Raw genomic sequence first — 13,621 nt, 5'->3', positions numbered from 1 at the left:
TCTAATAACTTGGTTCTGATAATCTGGCTTGTTACAAAAATACCATTTTACATATCTGTAGGAATGGGTGAACTGCGTATCTTGAAGGCATTCTTCATTGAATATTATATCTTGCCATCACGTGATTAGTCATTTAAGAGCATAACATTAGAGATTGTTTTTTTGATGAGAACTAAACAACAAATATCTAAATGCATTCATAGCTTAAATATTTCAATCAGAAAAGAAATAGAATTTTGAAATCTCTTTCATTAGAAATCATGATATTTGGAGAATTTGTTATCTTCAGATTATCCATTCTAATAAGAAAGTACTTAAGACCTGAAATGTAATGTCTTAGCCAGTTAAAACAGGAGCTATATTCTTTGCAAGTACTTTGTTTTTCATTTCTGTTCCATGTATTAAATCTGCAACTGTGCATAGCTGGATTTTGATAACTGTATGGTATTAATATACCAGATAATCAGTTTTTCTTTTGCTCATTTAGGGAGAAACTTATTCGTCTTCAGCATGAGAATAAGATGTTAAAACTTAACCAAGAGGGTTCAGACAATGAAAAAATTGCCTTATTGCAGAGCCTTCTAGATGATGCAAATCTACGCAAGAATGAGCTGGAGACAGAGAATAGGTAGGAATACAGGCAGCTGCATTTAACCACAGCTTTTCTCTGTTTGACTTGATTTTGAGTCCCTTAAAGGTGTGAATTGTATTTTGAAAAGTGATAATGTGTTATTCCGTTTCCTTTAAGAGTACTTTAATCCATTTCTCTATTTATGGACAGACTTGCCAAAGAGTATTGTGCCTCTTTATAATAAATAATATCCTCTTCTTTATTTATTCAAACAAAATGATTCCAAAGCCCTACCATTTTCCCTTTCTAATCACTAATTAAAACAAGAAGATTGAAAAAAATCACCATAATTCAGTCTTTAACAACAATTTCAATTCAAGTCATTTTTCAGATTAATAAAGTTTACCCTGTTTTTACGAGCTACTGTTTCAAAGGATCATTGGCATGAGGAAAGCAGTAAGAGCCATCATAATTGAATTAACAGAACTTTAAAAACCAAAAACAAAAGCCTGTTATGTCTTGTGACCCTAAAATGAAATAATTCATCCTATGAACAATTCAATTATTTTGAGGTTTAGAATCTGCAAATTTAACAAGAAAATCACTTTTCTGCTTGTAATTTTTCAGCATTTTACATTGTGTAGTCATTCAGAGCTACTTTAAAAGCAGTATCATACTCTGGCAAGAATTACTTTTATTATGACAATCTTTTGGTTTATTTTTCCTCTTGGGAAATGTTTCTGAGATACCAAACATATGGTGTCTTTTCTTTTTCTTAGTGCTGTGATATTCTGTCATTTTTAAGGGATTTGATATTTTTATTGATAGTTTCATAATTTGCCTGATGTTACAGATTCCTTGTTTATTATGCCTGATTGATTTGGCATTTCCCAGGTGTGAGTTGATCTTGTGAGTCAAAATTGTTACGACAATTTTATGTACCCTACCGTTCTTCCTATAGCTCTAATTTTTAAAGCTACTGGGGTAGAATCAGCAAACAATATAAATACCAGGGCAATTATTAGAACATAATTAAGCATAAACCTAAGGAGAAACATTTTATATCAATTCTTAAGAACATAGTGAATGAATATTTTTTAAAATCCTTAGAAAAAGTGGAAAATGAGAAGGGGGAGGAAGGGGAATTGTAGAACACAGCTGGCAATCATGCCGTCCCTGTGGGAAGAGCATCTTGTGTTCATCTCCTTCATCTTGTGCCTCTGGGCTGTATTTTAGTCACCTTAGCCAGGGAAGCCTTCTCCCTAACCTTTTTTAGTGAATCAGCACCCACAACTTCTTTCATAATGCTTTGCATTTTTTCTCACAGGCTTTACAGCTATTGCTCTTTTCTCATCAGGAACAGCATAGCTAGTTGTCATTCGTACAGTACTCCTGTATGTAGGTGACTGATTACTGCCCAAGTCCCTATGTTATTTACAGCTGTTTACAACTTAGTATCGTGTTTGTGTCTTAAATTACAAAGCTGATGATAACTTACCTTTAGATTATAACCATCTATGACCTATAACAATAATAATCATAGCAGCTAACATTTATTAAGCTCCTATTTTTTCCAAACATTGTGCTAAGTGTGTAGTCTTAATTTATTAAAGTTTTACAGATGAGGGAATTTGGTCTCAGACCTGAGAGCTACCTGACTCCAAATCCTCTGGCTAACCCATATCCTCTTTCTTGCCAATTTATCTTCTGCCACATTTGTAAAACATTTATTTTTTTTCTGTCTTCTCACAGGATGGGTGTTCTTCTTTTAAGTGAATTGCCCTAGGTTTGTTCTTACTGAGTTTTATAAGTATTTACATTATTTTGTCTCTAACTTAATCTCTTAGTAGTTTACAGCACTGGACTAGAACCAGGAAACCTCAGTTTTCGTCCCACTGAGTCTTTTAATGGTATGACCTTAAATACAATTTGCTCACCATCCATATATCATCTGTTAGAAGGAAGTGTTTGTAGTAAACCTCCAAAGTCCTTTCCAGTTGGTTTTTTCCAGTAAGTTAGCATTTTTAAATCTGTAATACCTACTGACCCTCAAACAAATAGTAGGAGAGGCATACAGGGTTGAGAGTAGAACCATATCAGAATTGCTCAGGTTGCTTTCTCAAAGCATACATGATCTTTTTGCCTTACCTCTCAGAGTATATTGTGATCTCAAGCTCATCCTCTCCCTACACCCCCTTGACTATTATGTGTAATTAGACATGATTTAGGTGTTAACTAACTGAACTCCTGAAGGAAGGGAAAGAAGGTGGAGGCATTTATAGAGCACCTATTATGTGCAGACACTGTGCTAGACACACTATATATTATCTCACTTAATCTTCTAAACAACTCCATGAGGTGGGCATTATAATTCTATTTTGTAGATGAACTTTTTTCATATATATTTACATATATTTGTATAGCTTTGCATATGTGTACGCGTGTTAGCTTCATACTTTAACAGTGATATTGCTATGTTTGCTTGTCCATTCCCCATTACTGGGCTTTCAGGTTGCTTTCAAATCTTTCCAAGGAACATCTTGGTATGGACTGCTTATGTTTTATCACATTTACAGTGGTCTCCACCTAGTAGGCTTACAATACCTGTTGACTAAATAATTTCAAAAATGGCTAAGATGGATTGTTGAAATAGTCTCATAGTTTGATATATATTTCCATATTGTTTTCTGAAAAAATTAAACAAAGTTACAGTGTCACTAGTAATGTATTTATGTACTTCTCTTTCCATACTGAATATGGATTTTTCAGAGAATTCTTTCACTATTGAAAAACCACTCAGGGGTGGCGGGTTAGCTTAGTTGGTTAGAGCGTGGTGCTGGCAGCACTAAGGTTGCCGGTTCAATCCCCTCATGGGCCACTGTGAGCTGCGCCCTCCTTAAAAAAAAAAAAAAAGAAAGAAAGAAAAAAGGAAAAACCACTCAGATTTTCTATTTCCTGAAATGAAAAAAATCAGTTATTACAGATTTGATTGTATTTTTACTGTGATTCTCAATTATATGTTTATGATCAGAATTTCTTATAATTTGTTGAGTAAAAAAATGTCTTATTGAACTTTCTGGCTGTTTGGATTCTAAATACTCACTGCGCTGTTTTGTCCTTAATTTGAGGCAGCCTGGCTTTTACTACCACCATTTCACTGAAGTATTATTTCTTACTGAAGTAACCAGTCATCTGTTAAATGGCCAGTGCAGTGTGAGCATTCAAGACTTTATCTTTCCTCATCTCTCTGCTATATTCATTGCTGTTGACCGTTTTCCCCTTCCTCAAACTTTTTTTTTTTTAATTTCAGTAACCCCTCTCTTATGTTTCTTCTGATTCTCTGATTATTCTCTAGGGTGAGATTTCTCTTTCAACCCTGTGGTTGGTTATTTGCCATAGACCATTTTTGTTCCTCTTCTACTCTTCTTCACGTTCTTCCTACTCAATATCCTAAGTGTGATGTTTTATTCCTTGTGTTCTTTTGCCTTTCCAATACATTTCCTTCTCTGTTCCCTTCTATTTGAGACATATTTGGTAATTATTATAATAGCCTCCTGACAGTCTCCATGCCTGCTCTGAACTTTTTAATAACGTCTTCCACTCTCAAACCAATGTGATCTTTCTAAAATACCATCTGATCATGTTTCTCCCTTGCAATCCTCAACATGACTCAAGACCTAGGAACCAAACTGGTCTACTGAAGGTTGTATCATAATGACCTCTAGAGGATTTATGAAGGTCGAGCTCCAGAACGAGCATTGTTAAAGGCTGGCTGGGTTATTCCAGATCCAGCCAAATTTTAGGCCAGATTATAGGTTAAGTTCCAGATACTTTATGTGTCTTGAATGCTCTTTTTACCCATAACCATGTAAATATTTTATTTATTGTTTTAGATTCAGTTTAAGTCAAGCGTATCCTTCACACAATTAGATATAGTTCTTGCTTCTTTGAGCAGTCATCTTTCCTTTTGTATACATCTGTGTACTCTGTTGAAGTATTTATCTCGTATTTTATTTGTTTACATTTTGCCTCCTTGATAAATTCCTTGAGTGCAGAGATCTTTGCTAACATTAGGGCCTGACACATAGTTTGAATAAACATGTTGAAGTGAATTTTAGATAAATAGATATGCATAAATACATCAGTTTGACAAAATGTGGGCACAAAACACTACATTGGAAATAATCATAGAAATTTCAGGCAATATGAAAAATAGTCAGTAAGCTACTACTACTATAACATTAGGCTTTGTTTTGCTAATTTACTGCTTCTGTAACCAATATGACAACCTAAGGAAAAAGGCATAAATTAAGTCAGAATTTGGAAAATTAATGTACATTTGATTTCTAGGTTGGTGAATCAAAGACTTCTGGAAGTACAGTCACAAGTCGAAGAATTGCAAAAATCTTTGCAAGATCAAGGATCAAAAGCAGAAGATGTAAGTTTTAATATGGACCAATCATGGTCCAACAGTTTCATATTTTTATTAGATGGTCTCTATCAAAATCATTTATAATTATATTGGTTATAGAAAATAAACAGTGTTTTATTTTTACTAACATTCCTTATTAAAAAGGCCAGACAGTACTTTGTTGTCTCTTTCAGATTTACTCTGCTGGGAATAAGAAGTTTATGTGTCGTTATCAGCTAAGGAATTAATTGAGATTTTATCTTTTATATGTGCTCAATTGAGTATGCAAAGTATAGGGTTTGGCCCTGTGGTCAAAAAAAGAAAAAAGAAAAAATGCTGGTAGAAACTTAACATGTTCAAATAAAAATCTTCCATGTAAAATTGATATTTAAGAAAAGAATGTCATCCCTAGAATCCCATTCTCTCTGAATCCCTCTTGTTACCCCTAACATACACTCAAATATAAATTCACTGACCTTTTTTAATATTTCTTTAACACTATATATCTATCATAGCCCTGCCTGCTGGCCTGGCACTCTCAAATCCAGAATATAGTAAAATATGTTGAGCCAGGAACTAGGTCTTCCTTCATCTCCTCATGCTCACCATCCATCACAGTGCTTACGTAGCACCTAGTACATTAGCCAAATTTAGTGACCAATCTTTGCTTCCACCAGGTGGTTTGTGTTTTGTTTCTTTTTTTCCTGTTGCTGGTGTAATTTGCTATAATATAAACTGGCCTTTGAAAAATCTATTTGGTTGTTTCCACTCATAGAGTCATTTTGGGGATCTATGTCAAAACTATAGATATATCCAGTATTATCCCGCTTTAATAATATGAGAGGATATGAAAACAAGAGGCATGAAAGGTAGTTAAAATAGTATATTACTTAAAACCTGAAAGTAGTCGACTGGAAAGTGACCTAAATTTACGTCTCATCAGTGACCTAAATTTATGAGTTTCTTAAACATACATCTAGCTAATATTGGCAGCATGCTCTTCTTTCTAAGATCAGTGGTTTTAATTTATCTTTTAATTAAAGTGCTGGTAGTTCTTCTTAGATTCCCAGATTGGTTCCTGGTTCCTAAAATTGTCGCTGACATTTAACAATCTTACTCCCTTATTGAAGTGGAACTAGTTTGAAATGTCATGGTTTACTTTTTAAAGAAGCTTTTATCCAGAATGCTAAGAAGTGAAGCAAAACCACCATTAGTGTATGAAAATAATAGTAAGCCTAACTAAGAGTATCTTACAGATGAACCAAAGTGGGTAGCATTTCTTAGTTCAGTGAAATCCATAGGTCCCTTAAATTGAGGAGACTTTGAGGAGACTTTGTTGATTTGTTGTGGTTGAGAGGGCAAGGAAGGGTGTGTGGTAGATAGGAAGTAAAAATGCTGAAACACCAGTATCAGCTCAGCCTTAGTGCTGCAGCGATAACCAGTGTACTGGATTCTCTTATATTAAAACACACATAAAGGAATTTATTCTGTCAATAATAATTTTGCATAGCCTGGTTAGGTATCACTGTGGTGATCAAATCTAATTCAATGTGCTGTGTGCCATTACCTTAAGCGAACATGTTTCAGAAGGGAGATGCCAGCCCTATGAAGTACTATTTACATTAATTAGACTGTCCAGATGCCAGTGAGATTTCTTGCTCTAAATTCTTGGAAATTGTCAGAGCTCTTTTCTACATATAGAGAAGCTTCAGTTAGGAACTTTGCTTGTTCTGATGATATGCTTCAAAATGGTTTAGAGAAATAGTGTAGTACAGAATATGTGGTTCTTTCCCCCAGCAGATTGTTGATGTTTTTGTCTTCTCTCTTTCACTAAACTACAGTGTTGCATCTCAGGAATATGTAATCTGTAAGACAACCTGTCAAAGGGAATTGGTCCCCTCTGAAGAACAACATCATTTCTGTCTATTTCTGTTACAAAAGCACACCCTGTTCATGTGACCTTTAGTCAGAGTAGGATGGTTTGCACATTTTTATTATTCTTATGTCATTTATTTTTAGCATGGAAGCAGAAAAGCATTGTTATATCCAGTCATATGGATAATTTGAGCTAGCCACAGTGTATAAAACTCCAGAGAACAAGACAGGATGAGGAGACCATAGAAGAAAGAAAAATGTACATTTTTGAAAAAAACTTGCATATCTTTTACTTCTGTTCATGAATTACTAAATCGTTCCTTCTATTGGCTGCTGTGTTTGCTTCATACTAATATGTCCTCTCTGTCTCTTGGCATGGTTTCTGCTCAAGGCTATTGTAAGTATGGCTTCCTATTCATTTCTATATATTGAGCAGTTTTTTAATTTATATATTGTCTGCCATCACCATTGATGATATTAATATTTGAATTATGGGAATTTTTTGCAAAATGAGTACTTGCTTTATAGGTTTATGCACTTCATGGTTAAGATACTTAAAGGGTATCTGCCACTGGAAAGCTACTGAACGTCTCCGCAGTGTCACCTTCCTTAACTATAAGATGGGCTAATACCGTGTTTCCCCAAAAATAAGACCTAGCCGGACCAATCAGCTCTAATGCGTCTTTTGGAGCAAAAATTAACAAAAGACCCTATCATATAATAAAAAGGGTCTATAACATAATAAAATATAGTATAGCATAATACAATATAATACCAGGTCTTATATTAACTTTTGCTCCAAAAGACGCATTAGAGCTGATTATCTGGCTAGGTCTTATTTTTGGGGAAACAGAGTGTTACTCAGAGTTGTGAGGTTCATATGAAACAATGTCTATGGCATGCTTTAGTGCAGTGCCTGGCATATTAACCACTCATCAAATCATTATTTTATTATGTATTATCTCAGAGTTAAAATTAATTTTGTAGAGCCTAAGCAAAACATAAGAGCAAAGTCAAAGTTAAGGTATTTAGAAAATATTTTCATTTCACCCTCTGTAGTAAAGAATAAATAGCAATGATTGGAAGTTAATAGGATTATTATCTTTTTTTATATTTGGGGGAAGCAGTGATAGAGGACATTGTGGTCCACTGATCTAGCTATTATATTGAGCTAACATATTGAGCAAAGAAATGAATTTGAAATATTCCAGAGATGTGTTAGAATGGACTTGAATAAACAGTTACAGTAATCATTATTGAATAAGGTGACTTAAAATCGAAGAACTTAGTGTGAGTTTTTTCCCTTCCTCACTGCTGTTGATTGATTGAACAATTTATTTTATAAGGCTATATTAATTGGGTTTGACTGAATTAATTTTGTAACTATCTCAAAATGAAATGTTTCATAGAATTCATAATTATATGTATGTTAAGTTTAAATATGAAACCTAGTGGTCCTATATAGAATGCCACTATTCTTTATGCTTATTTTTAGGTCAGTTCTGATCTCTGGCTTTTCAGGAGATCAGAGCTGCATTCTCCAGCATATTAAGTTCCGTTGCATATACTATTCTTCATGTTCCCATACTTACCACATAAATTATTTGCAACCTGAGCATAGTTGTAAATCACTGATTAAGTCAGTAAGTATTTATAGAAATTGATCCCAGACTTTATTATGATGCAAGGAAAACAATATGAAAAGTGTCTTAGGGAAAGTCTATAATTAGTGGAGTTCTACCTGCCTGTCATATTCAAGAATACTAGATCTATACATAAGTGGCTTTTTAAATTCTGACTATAAATAGAGAATTCAGATATGCAGTTTCTGGGTATTTTACACTGATTGCTATCACCCCTAAGCTGCTCTCTCGCTTATCAAAGAGAAATAAACTTGGGTGCATTGTGTGTCTTGAGCTCTTTGACCAGAGAGATTACGGAGGGCTCACTCAGAGTTAGTTACTACTATGCTCTTAATTTTTATTAAATAATTAATTTATCAGTAAAAAAGTCAAGTAAAAAATGATTTTCTTTTCCATTTTCAGTCAGTTCTTCTAAAAAAGAAGCTTGAAGAACATCTGTAAGTATAAAAGCTTTGACGTTCGTTCTTATGTTATGTAGTGAAACATAAATGTTTTCTCTTAGGTGATTGCAGAGTGTCTAGGCAATGGCGTGGGTGTCCCTTGAAGGTACAGAACATTATAAGACATATTAATGGTGTCGAAAGGGTTGTCTCCACCCAAGGTTCTCAAATCAGAACAAAGACTGCTTTAGAACTGTTTGCAAATGAGATTCCAGGGTTTTATATCTTCATGGTACTTATAGTTAGGAGTTTGAGGCATTCTAGATCTGGAGTCAAAATCCTTTTTTTGTAAAGGGCCAGATAGTAATTACTTTAGGCTTTGCAGGCATGGTGTGTGTCACAACCACTTAGCTCTGTAGTTGTAGATTGAAGGCAGCCTTAGATAATACGTAAACTAATGTGATTGTGTTCCAATAAAACTTTATATACAAAAACAAGCAGCATGCTGAATTTGGCCCACAGAGTTTAGTGTCCAGCTCTGGAGTATGGCCAGCTTAATCTTCTTTTTTAAGTAAATTTCTTAAAGTATTATAAAGTTTACCTGTCACAGATTTTCAAACATTTCCTTGAATTGCAGACATATCTGAACATGACTTTTAATCTGGATGATGAAATAAATTTTAAAATATTACATTTGTTTTCTCATGAAGAAGAAATCATCCATCTATCTTTGGCTGAGATTGACATTGTTAGGAACGTTTCATGCTTTTACTAGAATTCAGTAACAAATTTAATCATTTCAATGTAACAAAACTCTCCTTCACACATTGAGTGTAGGGTGGCCATGAATTGGTAGCCTGTTGGGATGTTATAATGTTACACTATGGTAAACCAGATATCCTCAATACCACAGAAATTAGTTTGACTTGTTATACTAAGATTGGAAAGAAATGCTATAGTCTTAACAGTTTACCTCATGCTAATTTTTTTCTTTTTTTAAATGTGGGGAAAGTGAGATACTCCTAGCAACTGACACTTGCTGGCAAGTCTAACAATGGGCAGTTTTTTTAATGTACTAAAACAGAAAATGTTACCTCCCAACCATTGTGAGTTTACCTAGAGTCAGAATTTAGTACTGAATTCTACCCTTTTTTACCTCCCATTCCTTTATTGCAAAAAATAGAATACCTGTTGTTTCATAAAACTACAGCCTGACCATTTTTCTGTGTTCAGTCATTTACATGGTAAAAATCATCATCAAGAAGAATTTATTAATGAAGATGAGGCCTATATTCATTTTCTGTGGTTGCTATAACAAATTGCCATAAACTGGGTGGCTAAAAACAATAAAATTTTATTCTCTAACAGTTGTTGAGGCCAGAAGTCTGAAATCAAGGTGTTAGCAGGATTGGTTCCTTTGGAAAGTTCTAAGGGAGAACTTGTTCCATGCCCCTCTCTTATCTTCTGGTAGCTGCCAGCAATCCTTGGTGTTCCTTAGCTTGTAGATGTTTTACTCCAATTTCTGTCTTCGTCTTCACACAGACTTCTTCTATCTGTGTTTCTGTGTCTCTTCATGGCCGCCTTAGGATAAAGGCACTAGTCATTAGATTTAGGGTCCACCCTGATCCGGTGTAACTTATCTTAACTAACTACATCTGCAGAGACCCTATTTTCAAATATCATATTCATAGGTATCAGGGATTAGGACTTCATCATATCTTTTTGGGAGACACAGTTCAACCCACAATAGGGCCCATAGACATCTCAAATGATGGTCATTCTCATGCAGACTTAAAACGACAGTGGCGACCATTTGACACACACCAGCTTGATAAAATGTAAGAATCAGACATACTAAGTATTGCCAAAGAAGTTCACCAATGTTAATTCTCATGCACTGCTGGTAGGAGTATATAGCAGTTTACTTGGTAAACTTGAACATGCACGTATTCTGTGACCCATCAGTTTCACTCCCCTACATATACACCCTAGATTCCTAGAGATGCTGTTGTCCATGTGTACCAGGAGACATGTAGAAGAAATTATCGAAGACCATTGTTTGTCATCACAGAAAAGTAGAAACAATACACATACTACCAATTGTAAAATGATAGAATGGAGTACATTTAAACAATAAAACATTATACAGCACTAAAAGTGTGTAAACTAGGGCTAACAACAACATAGATGAATCTCAAGAACATGATGATAAGTAAAAAATGAAGTCACAGAACAATACATACAGTATAAGTAACGTATGTATAAAGTAAAAACTGTTATTTTAAGCAATATGTTGTTTAGGAATACATACAAAGGCCCATCATAAAAATCATGCAAATGATTAAAACTCTGAATTTTGGTTACCTCTTGGAAGGGGATAGGATGCATGGTTCTGAGATAATTTATATTTTTTAATCTGTTTCTTCATTGGGCTTAGTTTTTCTTATTTAAAGTGTGTATATTTGTTTTGTGTGTGTATATGTATACATATAGATGTGTGTGTGTCTCACCCTCAAAACATAAATTGTTGAAAAAGAAAAAGATTTATTAATGTATTATGCATTGAAAAGACCAGAAATAGAAAAAGTAAAGTGCTGTATTAGTGTTTTTCTGTATTTTCCAATTTTGGTAGCCTCTTTTCTCTCTCATAGAGTGCCACCCTAAATGCTACATAGGGAGAATTACAAATATCATATAAATACTAGGAAAAATGTACTTTCTGTTCATTCACTTTTTTTAATATTTGTATTGGAATGTAGCTTAAATATAGTAAAGTACACAAATCCTGAGTTCCTAAGTCTACAGCTTAATGACGGTTTTTCTACATACATAGGTAACTCAGAATAAGGTATAGAATGTTTCTAGCAACCCACCAGGATTCTTTGTTCTCCCTTCTAATTGATTGATTACATCCTCCAAGTAGCCACTGTGCTGATCTCAGTCACTTTTCATTAGTTTCGACACTTTGTGAAGTTCATATAAATGTGATCATTCAATATTACCCTATTGAGTCGGACTTTGCATGTTCAACATTCTGTGATATTTACCCATCTGGTCGCATGTATCATTAATTTATTTTTTATTGGTGTAGTGTTCTTTCTGTTTTTATTTTAAAACTTCACTTTTTTGCAATAAGATTTTGCATTGTAAAACCTCTGCAGAGTTTTAAATTTAATTTGTATAATATCCTTATTCCTAGGAAAAAAAAAAGATCGTTAAGTTCTTTGTACTTCTTGTGTAGATTTATCCAAAAGAAATGACTACTATTTAAACCTCTGATATTTTTGTCTCTATTTTTTACTTATTTTAAAAATGTATTAAATTCATGTTGGATTAGTGTTTTCATCTTTGTTTCATATCACTGTGTGCTATGCAGGTGTATTCCAAGAATTAAGATTTTTCATTTGATGTTTAAAAAAATATAAAACAGTAGTAGGTGACACAGTGTTATATATTTTGTTACAGAGAGAAGCTGCATGAAGCCAATAATGAATTGCAGAAGAAGAGAGCCATTATTGAAGATCTTGAACCAAGATTTAACAACAGCTGTGAGTTTTTCCTAATTAGCATGGTTTTTAATTGGGTAGCCATACATTACCCTAATGGTAATGAGTTTATATAAAAGTGTTTATTTTAGAAATAGGCTCTGTTACCTATTCTAGCAATTAAAAGATTTGTTTTATTTACAAAAAGTGTGTATTCTTCACAGTATTTCTTAAATTGCTATTTTGGTTGTGAGTTTTTCCTTAACTGTGAATGCTAATGAATATTTTATGAAGTTATTTTCTTAGTGTAGTTGAATGTAAGTCAGCCATCAGCCAAACTTTTACTTCTGTTGATATTTACACATGTAGATAGTTTGACTTCATTAATTCTTTTGTGTGGAGGTGGGAGCAAGACAGAGACTTTTACTTTTTTTATTATGATAAAACATAGAACATAAAAATGACCATTTTTAGGTATACAGTTCATTGGCATTGTACATACACATTGTTGTGCAACCACCATCCATTTCCAGAACTTCTTCATCATCCCAAACTGAAACCGTACCCATTAAACATAACTCTCTATTCCTCCCTCTCCCTAGCTTCTGGTAACCACTATTCTACTTTGTCTCTGTGAATTTGACTATTTTAGGTAACTCATATAAGTAGAAACATGATATTTGCCTTTTCATGTCTGGCTTATTTGACTTAATATGATGTCTTTCATTTTCACTTAGTATAACATCTCCATGTTGTAGCATTTATCAGAATTAATGGTCAATAATATTTGATTGTGTGTATATATCATGTTTTCTTTATTCTTTCATCCATTAATGGATCCTTTTTAATTCAGACACTTCCATACCAGAGTTTTTGTTTATATGAAGAGCTTTCTGTAAAAAGAAAAAAAATTATGAATTTTTTTTTAAAGAAAATTATTTATAGGAATAGATCAATCTCTCAAAACTATTAACTATTTACTATTTTGTTATTTGAAATATTTTTAAACTTGTTGCAATCTAAAATACGGTTTTTTTACTGTCTCATCTGCAGCCTTAAAAATTGAAGAATTACAGGAAGCTTTACGGAAGAAAGAAGAGGAAATGAAGCAAATGGAAGAACGATATAAAAAATACTTAGAGAAAGCGAAAAGCGTAAGTATGCATTGGTGGGCATCTCACTCCACTTTCTGATCAAGTTTCAATGACTTCTCAAATCGCAGGTACAGTGACTTCTTATGCAGAGAGTTATCAGGA

At 33.7% G+C, this 13,621-nt stretch overlaps 1 protein-coding gene across 2 annotated transcripts in view; it reads left to right on the top strand.

Moving 5' to 3' along the window:
* The window catches only part of HOOK3 (hook microtubule tethering protein 3), an 84,566-nt gene that overhangs the window by 60,396 nt on the left and 10,549 nt on the right, over window positions 1–13,621 (top strand). Inside the window, exons 15-20 of one of the 2 annotated variants that reach the window (XM_033104059.1) lie at window positions 488–628; window positions 4,922–5,009; window positions 7,249–7,254; window positions 8,903–8,937; window positions 12,346–12,428; window positions 13,419–13,519. In XM_033104059.1, coding sequence (XP_032959950.1) covers window positions 488–628; window positions 4,922–5,009; window positions 7,249–7,254; window positions 8,903–8,937; window positions 12,346–12,428; window positions 13,419–13,519 — 454 coding nt within the window. The remainder of the gene's footprint in view (window positions 1–487; window positions 629–4,921; window positions 5,010–7,248; window positions 7,255–8,902; window positions 8,938–12,345; window positions 12,429–13,418; window positions 13,520–13,621) is intronic. The other variant, XM_033104060.1, reaches the window with a different exon arrangement.

Source organism: Rhinolophus ferrumequinum, chromosome 4 (genome assembly GCF_004115265.2).
Source record: "Rhinolophus ferrumequinum isolate MPI-CBG mRhiFer1 chromosome 4, mRhiFer1_v1.p, whole genome shotgun sequence".
NCBI classification, from domain to species: Eukaryota; Metazoa; Chordata; class Mammalia; order Chiroptera; family Rhinolophidae; genus Rhinolophus; species Rhinolophus ferrumequinum.
Note: the sequence above shows the minus strand (reverse complement) of the source record. Positions and strands in the feature narration are given on the sequence as shown.